The following is a 15,177-nucleotide window of genomic DNA, read 5'->3' as shown; positions in this document are numbered from 1 at the left end:
TTCAATTTTCTGTGGACCCCTGTGCATAGAGATACAAGTACAGCCGAACCTGTCAAAACCAGCCACCTTGGGGACAGAGGGAAGAGTCTGTTGTAGAGAGGTGACCGTTATGGGGAGATAAGGGTGTAACATGACACCAGTAGGGTACCTTGCACGGTACAGATCAAGTTTCGTGACCTTTTACAATAACAACACGGTTTGTTTACACCTTTCGTCAGTCATTGTTTAACTGACCATTGTCGAGAGGTTATTTCAGTTGGAACACGTTTTAGTGGCCGCTGCCGTTGTGCAGAGGTGGCCGTTGTTGAGAGGATAAAATAAGAGTGTATGTATAAACTGTCCGCCAGGACCAAAATAAGTGGCCGTTGTAGAGAGGTGGCCATTGCATAGAGGTGGCTGTTAGTGGAAGTTCGACTGTATATCACTTGCACCAGGCAATTTCAAATTCTACTACATGTCTTAAAGTACATTAAGATACATACATGTATGAACTGTACGCGATAAAATAGACAGGAGTAGAGAGTTTTTGGTTTTTCAAAAGCATAAAGGCGTTCAGTCACGGTATTTTGAGTTATTTTGGCCATGTATAAAATTACCATTAAATTGAAAGAACCCTGAAAATAATAGTTTACCAAGATAGAAAAGCAACAAAGAGATAATAATATACCATAAAGGAACAAGGATGGTCGAGGATGGAGAAGATTAACACAGATTTCAAAAACTTAAAAACTTAACATTTAGGATAAATTTTTCAAGAAGCGCAAGCCATAGCGTGGCTCCTTTGATAACAGGCACATTTTGACGCATATATGGTCTACTCTGGGTTTACAATATAGGCAGTCGCACTAGGATCTGGGATGTCACTTTGCTCTCTAGCCTTAAGATAAATATATATTAAGCTGTTAATATACAGAAATTCTGGCCACTGCTAAGAGAAGCAACTATTATAAAGGGCAGCAGTGCCATACATTCCACACACCTGTTCTCCTTTTGCTCCATCGCGTCCAGCAGCTCCATTCTTCCCTGCATCCCCCTATGATCGTCCATAATTAAGAGATTAAATTACGAAATTTAAAGGACGTGGTTTAAAGAAGCAATTGCTAATTTTGGCCTCGATAGTTTCTTACTCTTTTTTGTGTGCAATGAGGGTCTGACTTTACATCTTTCTGATTTCATATATGGAACTTAAAATAACTGCATCTTTTTTTTCGCTCTCTCTAATTTCAAACAGTGCGGCTTCAACATTTTTCATCGTTAAGCAGAATGCGGGATGTAAAGCCACATATGAACCTACTACATGAACTTTACGGTCTGTCCGTTTCTTACTTTGTTACTTCCCTGGCCTGTCTGTCCATTTATTTTTCTGTTTCTGTTTGCTCGGCTGTACATAAACCTACTGGCTCGCGTTATGTTCTGTTGGTTTGCCGGCCTATTCCCTAATCTTTCTGTTTGTTCTTTCTTTGATCTTATTTATTTAATATCTATTTTTTTAACCCTGTTCGTTTGTCAATTGGACAGTTGCGCTGATCATATCATGCTCACCTTGATTCCTGGCTTTCCTTCTGCACCGTTGTATCCGCGAGCTCCAGATGGTCCCTACAGTGACAACAACAACAACTTTATTTTCTCAATATAAATATAAACAATTACTATCACGATTTTAGTTTTATTCTTAGATGAGGCAACTGTTATAATCTTGTTTGAATGAGACTGGAGGCTAAGTGAACCGTCAGGTTTTCGATTTCTTTTCAGGCAACAAATCTGTGGAAAGAACTTCCAACCCATTTCAATTTCAAAAATTTCATTTGTCCTTAAGTGGGGTTTGTGTAAATTTTGTGCAGCTGAAATTTGTGAAGTGAATTCATTTACTTTCAGCTGTAAATTATTCTTATTTGTCTTGCCACCTTTTAAAACATGCCTGTAATCTAAAAATGTATTTCAATCTCTATGTTTTTATTTTAATCTACATGGGACAGTTTTTTTTTTTATTTAATAGTATTTTGTAGAGCGCAATTGATCTTCCAAAGGAAGCTTGGCAAAATCTAGTCAATTCAAGTTACAAGATTAAATCGACCTCTACTGGTAACAGGAATTATAGTTGGAATCGCAAGTTGCATGTATCGTATTGCGGGTGACACCTTAGAGAACAACAGCAGTTAATAAGTATCTATTGGTATGAAGAAAAATGCAAGTTAACACTTGCTGCGTGGTTTTAAGCTTCCTTATTAAGCTCAGTGATCTAGTCATTTTAAGCTCACAACCAACTTACTACTGCAGACCCCATCAGCTATGAACTCGTAAATTACATGACTAGCTGGTTTTATGAAAACAGTTTTATAGCTAAGTTATTAACTAGAGTTTACAGAGTACCGTAAACTGCCATAAGTCGTGGGCTTATACAACTCTGTAAGGGCTTTTAGTTAGTCTTATAAACGGAGGGGCTAAATCCGAGAGGGGCAAATAGGTTTTTCATTTACTAGTAATTAAGCTTTAAAACATGATAATAAAACAAATTTAAAACAAGGAAAGCTAGAGGGGGGCTTATAACCAGATGTATGCAGGAAGACAGGCCTATAACCGGGGGGTTACAAGCGGGGGAGGGTTTATTATAAGAGGCAGGTTACAGCATGCATAACCTATCAATCTGTAAAATGTTCCAGTATCATACCGCTAGGAGTCTCGCACTCTGATATGATTGCAGAGCCATGATATTAACTCAGCAAACGCAGCACTAAGTTAAAGTTAAACACTGGAGATCAGCTTACCCTTGGACCAGGGGGACCTAGTCCACCAGGACTTCCTGTTCTACCGGATGGTCCCTAGGTAATGAAACAACAAACATTAATCTATACATATCTAAGTTGATCTCACACCTTAAGACCAAATCCGATAGGAAATCCTGCAATTTCAGCTTTTAGTGGACAAAAACCTTGTACCAGTATAATTTTTGGCACTTCACAGTCCTTCTTACATTTTCTGAAGCTGACATAACACCGGAAACAATTTCCCATGGGAACTTGAGAAAATAAATTTCAAAGTTAAGAGAATTTGTGAAAACACAGGTAAAATTTATTCATCAATTTCACTTCACCAGTAATTGAAGAGTTTCATATAAACTTCAAAATTTGTTTTCAACATTTGGTGTAGTTGGAAAAGATTTGTTTTAAGAAGATATTTAAAACAGAGGCACAGAAGTTTGCAAAGCGATGTAAATAAGCTTCGTACAAAGTTTTTGTCCACTTGTTACTCAAACTTCTGGTGGATTCCTTCTTAATGTTTTTTTATTCATGCTTGAGGGTCTGAGACTCGACTCAAATATTCCATATTTTATAATATTGAATTAGAAAAACAATTCCAAAGTTGTAGCTCTGCAGAGATCCAAATGTTGTCTTGAACTGGCTATTTTGTGTGTGGAATTCAAAATTCTGACAACTAACCAACACCAACTCTGCTTGGCTGCAGCTTCTTCGTCAGGACAGAAATTATGGGGCTGAATCTCAAACAGCTCAAAGGCTGCCAATGAAATTTTTTATTTAATTTATATCATTTATTTAGCCTAATTACAAAAAATGAAATTTATTTGCAAGTATACGGCTTTTCACATCGCCAATTCAATAAATTACTAGACATCTGCAGTTGGACTGTAGACGTGATAAAAATCTCTCAATGCTTCAACGCAATATATTTTCCTTGTTATTTGTCATCTGGGTAAAAATACCATTATTGAACTTATTGTAGTTACCCGTTTTCCACCAGGCCCAGGCTTTCCAGGTCCACCCGGGCTTCCACGCGTGCCCTGCGTATTGAAAGAGATAAAAACAAAAACTTCAGTACAATCAGAACAAAATTAGTCAGTTAAGATCATATACCTACATTTTACAGAGGTATGAAAATTCATCACCATCAGAGATTTGAAGCCAGCGTGACTCGCAAGGAGGTACATCGTACGTAGACACCACGAAAATATAATGCAGGGAAAATTCGTTGAAATATTGTTTCAAGCGAGATTTCTTCAAACCCCAAAATCCAAGACTTTTGTTGAAATTCACTTGCATTACTTTTGCGCAATACTGTAGTTTGCTGTGGTTCAAAGAGCATGTTTTCTGCATCGTTTGCATTGTTGGTTTGTTGGTTTTTCTTAAGGTTTGATCTTTTCTTTTTGATTGAAGAGGAGGGTAAAAACAAGCTAAATTGTGAACAATCGCCCTTTATTTCTGAGTTATTAACATCATAAAGAGTAACAACATTTCAGCATCTCTCTCCTCTGAGGGGTCGAGACGTCATGACTTTTTATCATTAATGTTTATTACAAACTCGATAAATTTCTAAGAAATTACTCACTATCAACATCATATAGTATTAAGTGACATTTTTAACAAACCCCAGATCCTTTGGCTCCCTCCAGACCTCTTCTGCCAGGTTTTCCGGGAGCTCCCTAGAAGATGATTGTATCAAAAGTAGCAAGTTCACGTATTTTAACTAATTCTTTGTTAAGTTTAATATCTGCTTTTATGCAGGTGCTGTAATAAAATAGTACCTTGAAGATTACAAAACGGGGTAAAGTACTTATATCTTAACTTGAGAGATCTACCCATCAGAGGAGTGTGCAGGCAGGTAGCTAAATGGTACTCAGTTTCAAGCGTCCCCATCAACTTATCTTCATTTGTTTAATTAAGAAGCCTAGAGCTAAGCCATGTTAAGTTTCTTGTCCACATATTTCAAAATCAAGATATTCTTCTAGCTATACACTTTATCTCTGAAACAAATTCGGTGAACCCCATTTTGTCTCTCATTTTTGACATTTATGTATAACCACAGTACACAAGTTTGAAACAATCTATATATCAGACAGTTTTCGTGCCAGTGTGCATGTCTTTAAGGTGGCCGAACACAGTTTTCGCGCGCACAAGGATTGCAAAGAGCGATCATTTCATTTACTCAACATCCGCACTATCTGTGCTATTTTTTCTCTATTATTGAACGCAGTGTATTGATGACTTTAGTCTTTTATTACAAAGATATGTTAAAAATGGTAACGACGCAAAGAAACCAGCAATTCTCAGCTTTCTCTTTGTTACCGAAAGAACCCAGTTAAATGCAGCGCATGCGCAGTTGCTCAAAAAATTGAGACCAATTGCTTTTGCAGAAACTTGCGGATTTCTGACGATCCAGTCGTTAGAATTTCAAGAAATTTAGCAAAAAAATAGTTCAGAAACCACGTGAATGATCTATCGCAAAAAATCTGAATTTTGACATGGGGAATTTTTAATAATACAGAACATGCGGTGAAAACGATTTACGGCGAATTACGAAAATCGCCTATGTCAAAATTTTATTAGAACAGTGTTGACAGAAGGGATTTAATGTCAATTCGTAGTGGGCAAAAGATGAAAAAAATCTAACAACTGGATTTTTTTAAAATAAACAAAAACCATTTTTTAAGCCTTGTTTTTAACCAGCCCCGTTGCCATGGCAACAGCACACACCTCAGGCAAAATGCGAGAATAAACTTTTCTGTGGTTAACCTTGACTCTTGCAAAAAACGAGCGCCAAAGCATCAATAGCTTAAAAGTAATGGTGAATTAAGCATAGGCTCTTGAAAACTGTGTTCGGCCACCTTAAATACAGTATTCTGCAACACTTGATTACTCATTTTTATTTACAGACCTGTTCGCCACGGCGACCAGGAGCACCAGGAATACCAGGACGACCCTTAAATAAAATAAAATAGACAGTCATACAGCTGGAAACAAACATAACTCATAAAATGTCCAAAAATGCACCATGGGTTTGGTATCATATACCGTACCAATGTGCGTTCACTGATCACACTTGAGTGTTTTTAAACATTTCTTGACTTTTCTTCAACAAAGTGTGTTTTGAGACATGTTCAGCATTTTCATTACATGTTTTATCTAATTATATAAATATACATCACATGCACATATGCACACAAGATTGTTTTTGTTTTGCTTTTTTATCTTTAAAAAAAAATCATAACTTCTGGTCATTCAGAACACAGAATCCAATCACTGTTAAAACTTACACCCTCCATACATTGTGTATCGTATTAACATAACAATAAAGCAGACGTCCTTACACCCAGTTTCAGCGATTCATTTCACGGCTTTTATAACAAATGAAGCAAACGCGCTCTTCATGCAACATCAAAAAACATCTCTGCATTTGTGTGTTATTGATTTGCATCGTATGTCGTAATAATTATTAAGCTAACTGTTCTTCCATACAGCTTCTTGCCGGGATTTGCTGCAACTATTTGTCATTATTTTGACTGATATAATGAACATTGTTGTTGTTGTTGCCACTGTCTTGTTGTTATTGTTGTTGCAGTACATTGTAGTTTGACATGAAATAGTAGCTAGCATTTTCACTTACATCTATTCCAGGATTTCCTATCCGGCCAGCTTCCCCCATAGCACCAGTTGAACCCTGACAGATTATGTTATTTAATAAACCAAGAGTCAAATGTCTCACACAGTACACATTTACTGCAAATTACCTTTCATGCAATAAGTAGTATATAATGGTAATACATTTAAATTAAGTTAGTTTTATTAACATAATACAACAATAATTATCCCTATAGGATTAAACTTTCTGTATTTTAGAACGAGCAATCTGTATTTTAATAACAAGCAACCTTTCATCGTCCTCATGACAGCATTGTCAAGTTCAAAATGTCTGGTGCGATGATATTTGTGAATAAGATTATACATGTAGATATAAGTGGCAGATAATTCATGGTAGGCCACATATAATCGCCTTCCCCTTTACTCCTTAAATGCTAACCACAAGCAAACAGCAGTAATTAAATGTTAACCGCAAGCAAACAGTAGTAAATAAATGCCAACTGCAATTTAACACAATATTTAAATGCTAACCGCAAGCAAACGGCAGTAAATAGAAGCAAACTGCAGGGAGACTATATGGGTGGCCTACCATGAATTATATCCCATATAACTTGAAAAATGCGGTTAAGTATTTATGAATGTAATTAAAATCAGAAGTACATTGTAAATTTGTAATGATGTAAATTTATAAGTAATTGTACATGTAGGTGTAATTCGTGCACAGCATTTAGAAAGAACATAACTTTTGTAATTTTTGACAAAGCAACCATTTGTAAATAAAATGTTCTAATCTCACCGTCACCCACTCTGATCCACAAACCCAAGTAATCATTATATTAATTAATAATTAACGCAAGTTACCATCATGCAGCCCAGACCCAAGTGGTGTGAGTTTTTTATTGTGCATGTCCTACTAATAATGAAGTATGAAGAGGGGCAGAACCCAAGGCTAATACCCATTAAGGCCCATGAGGCAATGTCTAATATGTCCAGTGATGTGAGCAGCTTAAAGGTGTCAAGGATTTACAGCATCTCTCATGAAATACACTGGGTGAAAAACTGGTCCATATATAACTCCACAAATTACCAGCAGATTTCCACAATAGTTAGTTATTACATTGTATCTTTGTTTATAAATCATATGGCCGCAGGCTATGAGATTAGTTGAAGCTAAATATGCTGTCCAGTGTATGAGCAGCAATTTAAAAATGCCTCCTCCCCTTTACCCACTAACCAGAGGCAGGCTCTTAGCTAGGATCTACTGAAATGACCAAGTTATAAAGCAAATATGAATAATTAAACAATTTTCTTTTAAAAGTGGGTGTCCACAGGACACCTGGATGTCCATCTGGCTAAACGCTTGACCAGAGGTTATCTTGACTAAGAATTGTTAGCTGATTCAGCCTTAGACCTCATCAACTAGAATCTCCTAGAAATCCCCAGCTCAATATTATCTAATTGTTACCTGTTCTCCTTTGAGGCCAGGAGGGCCAGTGGCACCATTAAGGCCAGGATTGCCTGGTTCACCACGTTGGCCACGTACACCATCGGGTCCTGGCTCGCCCCTGGATCCACGAGGGCCTGGTTCACCTTGAAAGCCATTGTTCCCTTTTGGTCCGATAGCTCCAGCAGCACCTTCAGCACCCTTTAGTCCAGGAAGACCCTAACACAGAGAAGTGTGACATTGTCAATTCTGCCAGGACAAACTGAATGCATTTTATAGGCCAGTCATTGTTATGAACATGTCTGTGGTTGACTTGTGTTACCACTGTCAGATTTTTACCACTTTACCACGATTTGTTGTTTACCACAATCTGTGGACTTGCTCGGCTGCGCCTCGTGAGTCCACAACATTTTGACCAACAATGTAATGATGCAAATCGTTGTGGTAAAATTGCTTTTGTAGACCACGCTAAACCACATTCAATTTGTTAAATGTGTCTGTCCTCTAAGTCTTATTGATGCTGACGACTTTAGGAATCTACAATGTACAAGTTATTTTCATTTTCTCCATAAGGAAAAACCTTTAAATTTAAAATTGTCATCAGCCTACATCGGTCTGCAGAGTCTATTAACAAATTGACGTCAGCTTTTTATGGTTCTGTCCTCTTATTGATAATAAATTGCGTCATAACATTGTCAAAGTGGCTGTGGAACCACGAGCCACAGGCGAGTGGTTCCGCAGTAAACTTTGACAAAGTTATGACGAAATTTATCATCAATAAGAAGACAGACACAAAAAACTGATGTCAATTTGTTTTTTACAATGACAAGACCCCAAAATGGTCAAATGTCACGAATAAATGAGGGAAAAAGACGCTGTAAACTTGCCGTAAACAAAGATAAGTGAATTTTATTCAAAATGACGCGAACATTGTCAATAGCTTTTCTCGCTTTTTGATTGCTACTTAAAAAAGTCCATAAAATCTTATTGTTTAAAAAGCTGACAGTTTGACAGCTGAAAATTAAACTCGAAAGCTTGCATAAATTAAAATTTTATCTGTCTGTACTCTTATTGATGATAAAAATGAGCCAATCAGCACACAAGAAATTAAACAGTTATTGTAAAATTTATAACTGAATTGCACATTGGGAACTTGTTTAGTGGTTGGAGGTACAGAGCCTGATACCTATTAGAATTTACCTGTTTGCACTACCGACATTAAGCAAAGGCATTTTATGATGAAATGGCACTTGACAATGTGGAATATGGTTAACCCATACAATTGTTGAGAGCTAGCCATCTTCAGGTCAGTGAAATTTAGGCCACGCTAAGCCCTACTTAGGCTAACTGGATTACCATTTAGGCTAACCTAAAGCACTATTTAGGCTAATAGGGGAGCTATCTGTGCCATCCATAGTGACAATTATTTTGTCATTTCAAGCATGCCCTTATCTTCTCAAAAAGAACTCTCGTGTGCTTACACAAGAACAGACTTGATCAATTAAAGTTGCATGAAAGTAAACCTGAATTGCAGTGTTCATTTTAATATATTGAATATTATACATACCGCTGGTCCCTCTGGTCCAGGTGATCCTGCAGGGCCAGCATTTCCCTTCAAGCATAAATCACAGTTTTTAATTTCAGAGACATATTTGTGAAGCCATGTTAAAAAGATTTTTAATTTTGATATGTTAATTTTCTTCTTTTGAATTTTTATTTTTACACCCCCCAACAAGCAAGGGGTTTAAATGAAGACCATCATCTTAAGTGTCAAGATATGTAAAACTCTTGCCAGGGTGGGGTAAATTAACCTAATCCAAATTGACTTAGATCTAGTGTGTCAACCCCTACCTGCATCCTTTGGTGGCAAAATATTGCTTATGTTTTATCCTGTAGCATCAAACGACTTCTCAATATAATTACAGGACTTATATACCATGCCATAGAAAATACAACCAATCAGAATACAGGAAGGCTGTTGTTTATTCAATGGTATTACATTCAACCTTCCCATCATGCGCCATGTGTATGTCCCTTTAATTGTGTTGCCCACTGTATTTTCTATGGCATGGTATAAAGTAGTTATGCAATGCTCTCTCGTGATATACCATGGAACATCCCACTTGTCACTTGCATCTTCTTGGTAAACACACTCCCCTAAAGGCTCATGTGAACAGCAAGAAAATTCAAGTGACTCATGGGTCAAATCATGGTTACATCACTTGAAAGCATTGCATAACTAGTACATACTCAGACATCTTAAGAATCCGACAGACAGCCTCCACCATTTTCAATGCCATCAAAATTATTGACATTGCATGGTGAAGCAAAATCTTATTGCTTTATTGTAAGTTGTGTTCCTGAAAGTATGTTTAATTATCTTTCGTAGTTTCACGGTGATTTCTTTCCTTTCGACATACTCCAAATAAAATATAATAGCCAAACTCTTTAAAGAAAGCTTTTTTGCATTTTCAAATTTCCAAGGATCTGGCATAATTTGAGTGTCACTTTTCCAACCCTGTGAAAACAATGATAACAGTGTCCTGATCAATGGTTTTAACATAAACCACTGTGCATGGTCTATAGCAGGGTAAGCCCAGGTAAGCAATCCTTGTTGTTGTTGTTTTTTTATCCTTCATCAATCTGTCCAAGTTGGACAGAACAGAACAAAAATGCGAATACTCATCCTTACAACTTGGCCAAAATCACCAGGATTTCCTTGTCGTCCACGCGGTCCTTGGTCTCCCTACAAAAAAAAAGCATTCAATAAATTTATACTTGACTCCTGACCCCTATCTAATAACTTAAATCTCGCACTCAACTCAAACCAAAATTGACTGAAAAACAACAGCATCCTTTATTTACCCTCGGCAGTGTTTATAGCACAAAGGCTAGTGGGGCCGAGCAAACAACTGAAACAAATAATTCAAATTGAACATAACACTGTCAAGAATCCCAACTGGTCGAAGGCAAACCAGTTGGCTACTTACAAGCGTGGCCAAGGATTTGTACTCGAGGCTACTGTGAGACAAATCCAGGTAGTTTTCAGAGCGGGACTTGAACCTAGGACCGCTGGATTGTAAGTCCGACGTGCTGACCACTCAGCCACTCTGCCTCCTGTGATTTCCCCTGGGTTTGGTTGCTACACTGTACATTTATTGCCATGTTACCAACAGTATCTAGAGCCTCTCACTGACTCAAAGTGAGTTTTTTAATCCATTCAGGTCATTTTCTCCCTTTGTTTACAGAAACCTCACATGATGACAAAGCATCATGAGTCTAAGTTCTCCAGAATCATTGACAGAAATAAATTGGCTGTTAAGCATCAGATCATTTCTGATCAGAATGAAAAGAATGGTACGTTGTTGAAACTATGCTCTGCAGTAGACCACTTAATTAAGTATTTGTATTCTTCTGCTGTTTTCCAATGCAAATTATTCCCTTCAGATCATGATATGATTTGCTATGTTGGCAAATATCATTTCAGGTTTTCTTTCTCTTTGGAATAAGCATGATCGAAATGCACACACCATTTTGTTCACTAATTTCTGGCCAGTAACATTCACATACATGCATCTCTACCACCTTTAACTACCACCTTTCTTCACTTCCCTAAGCATTACCAGAATTAAGCCAACTATATATTTATCATTGATAATCTAATAAAAGCTAACATGTGTACTTTATAGAGATACCAAATAGAAACGAAAATGAACACAAACCTTAATACCATCAATACCATCCCTTCCTGGTTCACCTGTTGGTCCCTAAATAACAAAACATCTCAACATTAAAAAGTGCTCTAGATACAGTTTACACATACCTAACTACATAAAATTTTTGCTACAACTTACAGGCAACAGGTATTTGTACTACACAAATTATTTCGTACTGATCGGATAAAATTGGTACTTGTGTCCACTTTTGCCTATGCTAATGGACCACGAGATGAGAGAGGTAATTCAAGCACGAGTGACAATTGAAACAGGCCTCAACAGGTACCAATTTTATCCAAACCATACCAAGAATCCTGTGTGGTCTAAGTGGGTCTTTAATTTCATGACAATGAATGGGCAATACTATTTCAATACATTTAAATCGACCAAGATTTAGAAAATTTGTTACAGTGCAACTACTCCAACAAAGGCCATCCCTGCAATTTTATTTATTTTTTATTTTTTTATAATTTTTTTGTTTTGTTTTGCAAAGAAATAAATATCAAAAGGCTCTTTAAACCAAGTCGTAACATTGGAAATGGACATGTTCATAAAGTAAGGGTCAGGTCAAATAGACTTTGAGGAGTTTGTATGCTGCATGCATCGCAGCATAAATTTTTCAAAAATCATTAAAATCTACAAATAATCATTAGGCTATTTTAGGCGGATGACTCAACCTGTTTTGATTGTACAAGTAATGATATTGAGTAATGAGTTCAAACAAAAAATTGAATGTGTTTTACATGTATACAGTACTTATTTGAAGGTAAATAACTTCAATCAACTTAATTTCTATCATGATCTCCTCAACTTAAAAGTTGCCAGCTAGTGAGTCAAGATATTTTCTAATACAGTGGAACCCTGCCTAATGACCACCCCGTGAATATGGCCACCTTGCTATTATGGCCACTTTATTCTGACCTCAACTAAAGCCCAGTCAGTCATATTCTTATTTAAAGAACCCCTCAAATACAGCCACCCTGTTAATACGGCTAGATTTTTGTGGCCCGCTGGTGACTGGATTAACAGGGTTCCACTGTATCTACTTATCTGTCCTTAGGACTTGAGTTGTGATAATTGTAATTAGTGAGTGTGTTCAAAATTCAACTGATTGTGTCAAACACAAACATACACCTCCATGTTGGAGATCATGTATCGTTCATGCACATGTTGTTGAACTTCTGGTGAATTGTCTTGTACTTACACTAACGCCAGGTTCTCCCTGGTCACCTTGGTCACCGCGCTGTCCTTGGGCTCCCTGTTGCATGAATAATACAATATGTTTAATTATAAATATCTGATATCCAGGTAGAAGGACCCAGCATCAAAAGTGGGTTGACTATGTGTTTGGTTCACATCCTTGCTCCAGGGGTTTTTCTCCAGCTCTTCCCACCCCAAAAACAAAACTCTTTGGCTTCCAATGACTTTGATCTAGAATGACTTCAAATCTAGACATGTTATGGATGTGCCACTCCTAATTCCCATTTATCAATTGTGTAATTAATTGCATGCAGTGATTGATTTATTTAAAACTAAAGTTTTTAAATTTTTTAGTGATTTAGACAAGACTGATCATAAATGCAGTGTTTAGATTATTCAATTTTTTTTTTTTTTAGTATTGTTTGATTGATTATTGTTTTTTACCATGTAATTTATAGATACTGATGATGGGTTTATACCAGCGTCTTCCTCCTGGACTTCGCTGATCGGTCTTTCAGTTTTAAATAAAGCTTTTATTACTGTTATTATTATTATTATTATTATTATTATTATTATTTAAATTTTTTAGTGATTTAGACAAGACTGATCATAAATGCAGTGTTTAGATTATTCTATTTTGTTTTTTTTAGTATTGTTTGATTGATTATTGTTTTTTACCATGTAATTTATAGATACTGATCATCGGTTTATACCAGCGTCTTCCTCCCCGACTTCGCTGATCGGTGTCCTGAGAATTTTTACAGTTGTAATTTTTTATAAGCCACTAATAAACATTATTATTATTATTATTATTAATTATTATTATTATTATTATTATTATTATTATTATTATTGTAAATTGATTATTGTAAACCGTTTATCGTTTTTTCCACTCTGTAATAATCTCCTTTTTCTGGCCTAGACATGTACTGAGCCATCTCCTCTCTGAAACCACCTCCCAATCTTTAACCTATAATGCATTTTCCTTCATCAATATCACAAACAGCAGGCTGTACTTTTATCATATCAGTCCAGGCAACACTTCATAAACAACACCAAAGACCTTTAGCAAATATTTACTGAAACTTAAACCTAATATTAATTGGAACCATCCCTATCCATAAAGCACCCCCCCCCTAATGTGATCAAAATAAGTAAGCACTATGCACCCCCCCCCCAAAAAAGAACACAGGCATTAATAACAGAAAAGTCATATGTGCTGACTTGAATGTTTTCATCTCATTGGTGTCATTTTCTCAGTCTACTTTGTAAGATACAGTTGACTGGGCCACTTGAACTATTTCCCACAGCACAAAACCCACAAACAAATTAATGTAGCAAAAAAAAAAAATCAGCTAGCTAAAACTAGACCATAAGAGGTATTTTCTTTTACCCTACAGTGCACAGGGACAAGCAACATTTGAGAGCTACTTGCCCAAAAGGTGAGCGGGAATTCAAATATTTTTCAAGCCCTGAGAAAGTTGACAAAACTACCCTAATGAACTGAACTATCAGAAATTCTTACCTGGTCACCCTTTACGCCACGAAGACCACGTACTCCAGGAATACCAGGAGATCCCTAAACAAGGTGGGGCATGGTTAATAACATATAAACATAGTAGTTAATACCATGGTTGGTAACTCAGGGCAGTTTTCATTGGAGTGTCATAATAAATTAAGCAAAACCAAAGTAGTCACTGACTGAAGAATACATCAGTGTTGCTACCATGAGCACAGGAAAATGCATGCAATTGTAAGAGAAGATTGGTTTTGGTTTTACTTCTAAGTGGATGACTAATTAAAGTGGCACAAGTTTATTTAAGCCATAATAATGAAAACTAAACAAATGCCAAAAACGTTTGTTTAACACTTAGTAAAAACCACTCTAACTTCTAACATATATCACAAAATCATAAAAATGCAAAACCCAGTCCTTTTTGTGGTTACTGGCTTTAGCCAGTCACCAGTATGTCTTTAGGTCTGTTAGCAAGCAAGTAAGGTAGTCTGCGACTTTTTGGAAGTTTTTGGAACATTATGAATCTCACGAATGTATCTGAGAGCGAAAACACATCAAGATTTAATAACTGGTTTTCGCCTTTTCAATGCAATTAGTTTAAATGAAAATAACTGCTTTTTGTCTACAGCTTAAAATTGTAATCCTTTTGTTCAATATCACATTTTGAGTAAAACAATTTCGAGTTCAGTGTTGAGTTAAGCAGAAACACCTGCTACAAACCTCTATGATCTCTCACAGCTGACTGCTACGATAGTCAAAACATAGGACATTGCAGACTCATTTTCCCACTCTCTGTGACATGACGTGACATTGTTTGGATAATCATATATGTTGCCAGTGAGTAGCCACAATGCTTTCTCAGTTTTCGATCTTTCTTTCTCATTAACTGGGCACAGCTTTCACTGAATGTGCAAAATTTTTTTTTTTGAA

At 36.5% G+C, this 15,177-nt stretch overlaps 1 protein-coding gene across 3 annotated transcripts in view; it reads right to left on the bottom strand.

The window, feature by feature from the left end:
* The window catches only part of LOC110069288 (uncharacterized), an 83,465-nt gene that overhangs the window by 50,265 nt on the left and 18,023 nt on the right, over nt 1-15,177 (bottom strand). For all 3 annotated transcript variants that reach the window (XM_089284070.1, XM_089284071.1, XM_089284072.1), the window contains 13 exons: nt 14,257-14,310; nt 12,736-12,789; nt 11,538-11,582; nt 10,508-10,561; nt 9,383-9,427; nt 7,837-8,034; nt 6,397-6,450; nt 5,668-5,712; nt 4,382-4,435; nt 3,743-3,796; nt 2,766-2,819; nt 1,543-1,596; nt 980-1,033 (listed from right to left, as the gene is read on the bottom strand). In XM_089284070.1, the coding sequence (XP_089140196.1) occupies nt 980-1,033; nt 1,543-1,596; nt 2,766-2,819; nt 3,743-3,796; nt 4,382-4,435; nt 5,668-5,712; nt 6,397-6,450; nt 7,837-8,034; nt 9,383-9,427; nt 10,508-10,561; nt 11,538-11,582; nt 12,736-12,789; nt 14,257-14,310 (819 nt within the window). The remainder of the gene's footprint in view (nt 1-979; nt 1,034-1,542; nt 1,597-2,765; nt 2,820-3,742; nt 3,797-4,381; nt 4,436-5,667; nt 5,713-6,396; nt 6,451-7,836; nt 8,035-9,382; nt 9,428-10,507; nt 10,562-11,537; nt 11,583-12,735; nt 12,790-14,256; nt 14,311-15,177) is intronic.

This window comes from Orbicella faveolata, unplaced genomic scaffold, assembly GCF_042242905.1.
Source record: "Orbicella faveolata isolate gen_17 unplaced genomic scaffold, um_ofav_v1 contig_13, whole genome shotgun sequence".
Taxonomy (NCBI): Eukaryota; Metazoa; Cnidaria; class Anthozoa; order Scleractinia; family Merulinidae; genus Orbicella; species Orbicella faveolata.
This window is presented reverse-complemented; position numbering and strand designations above follow the sequence as displayed.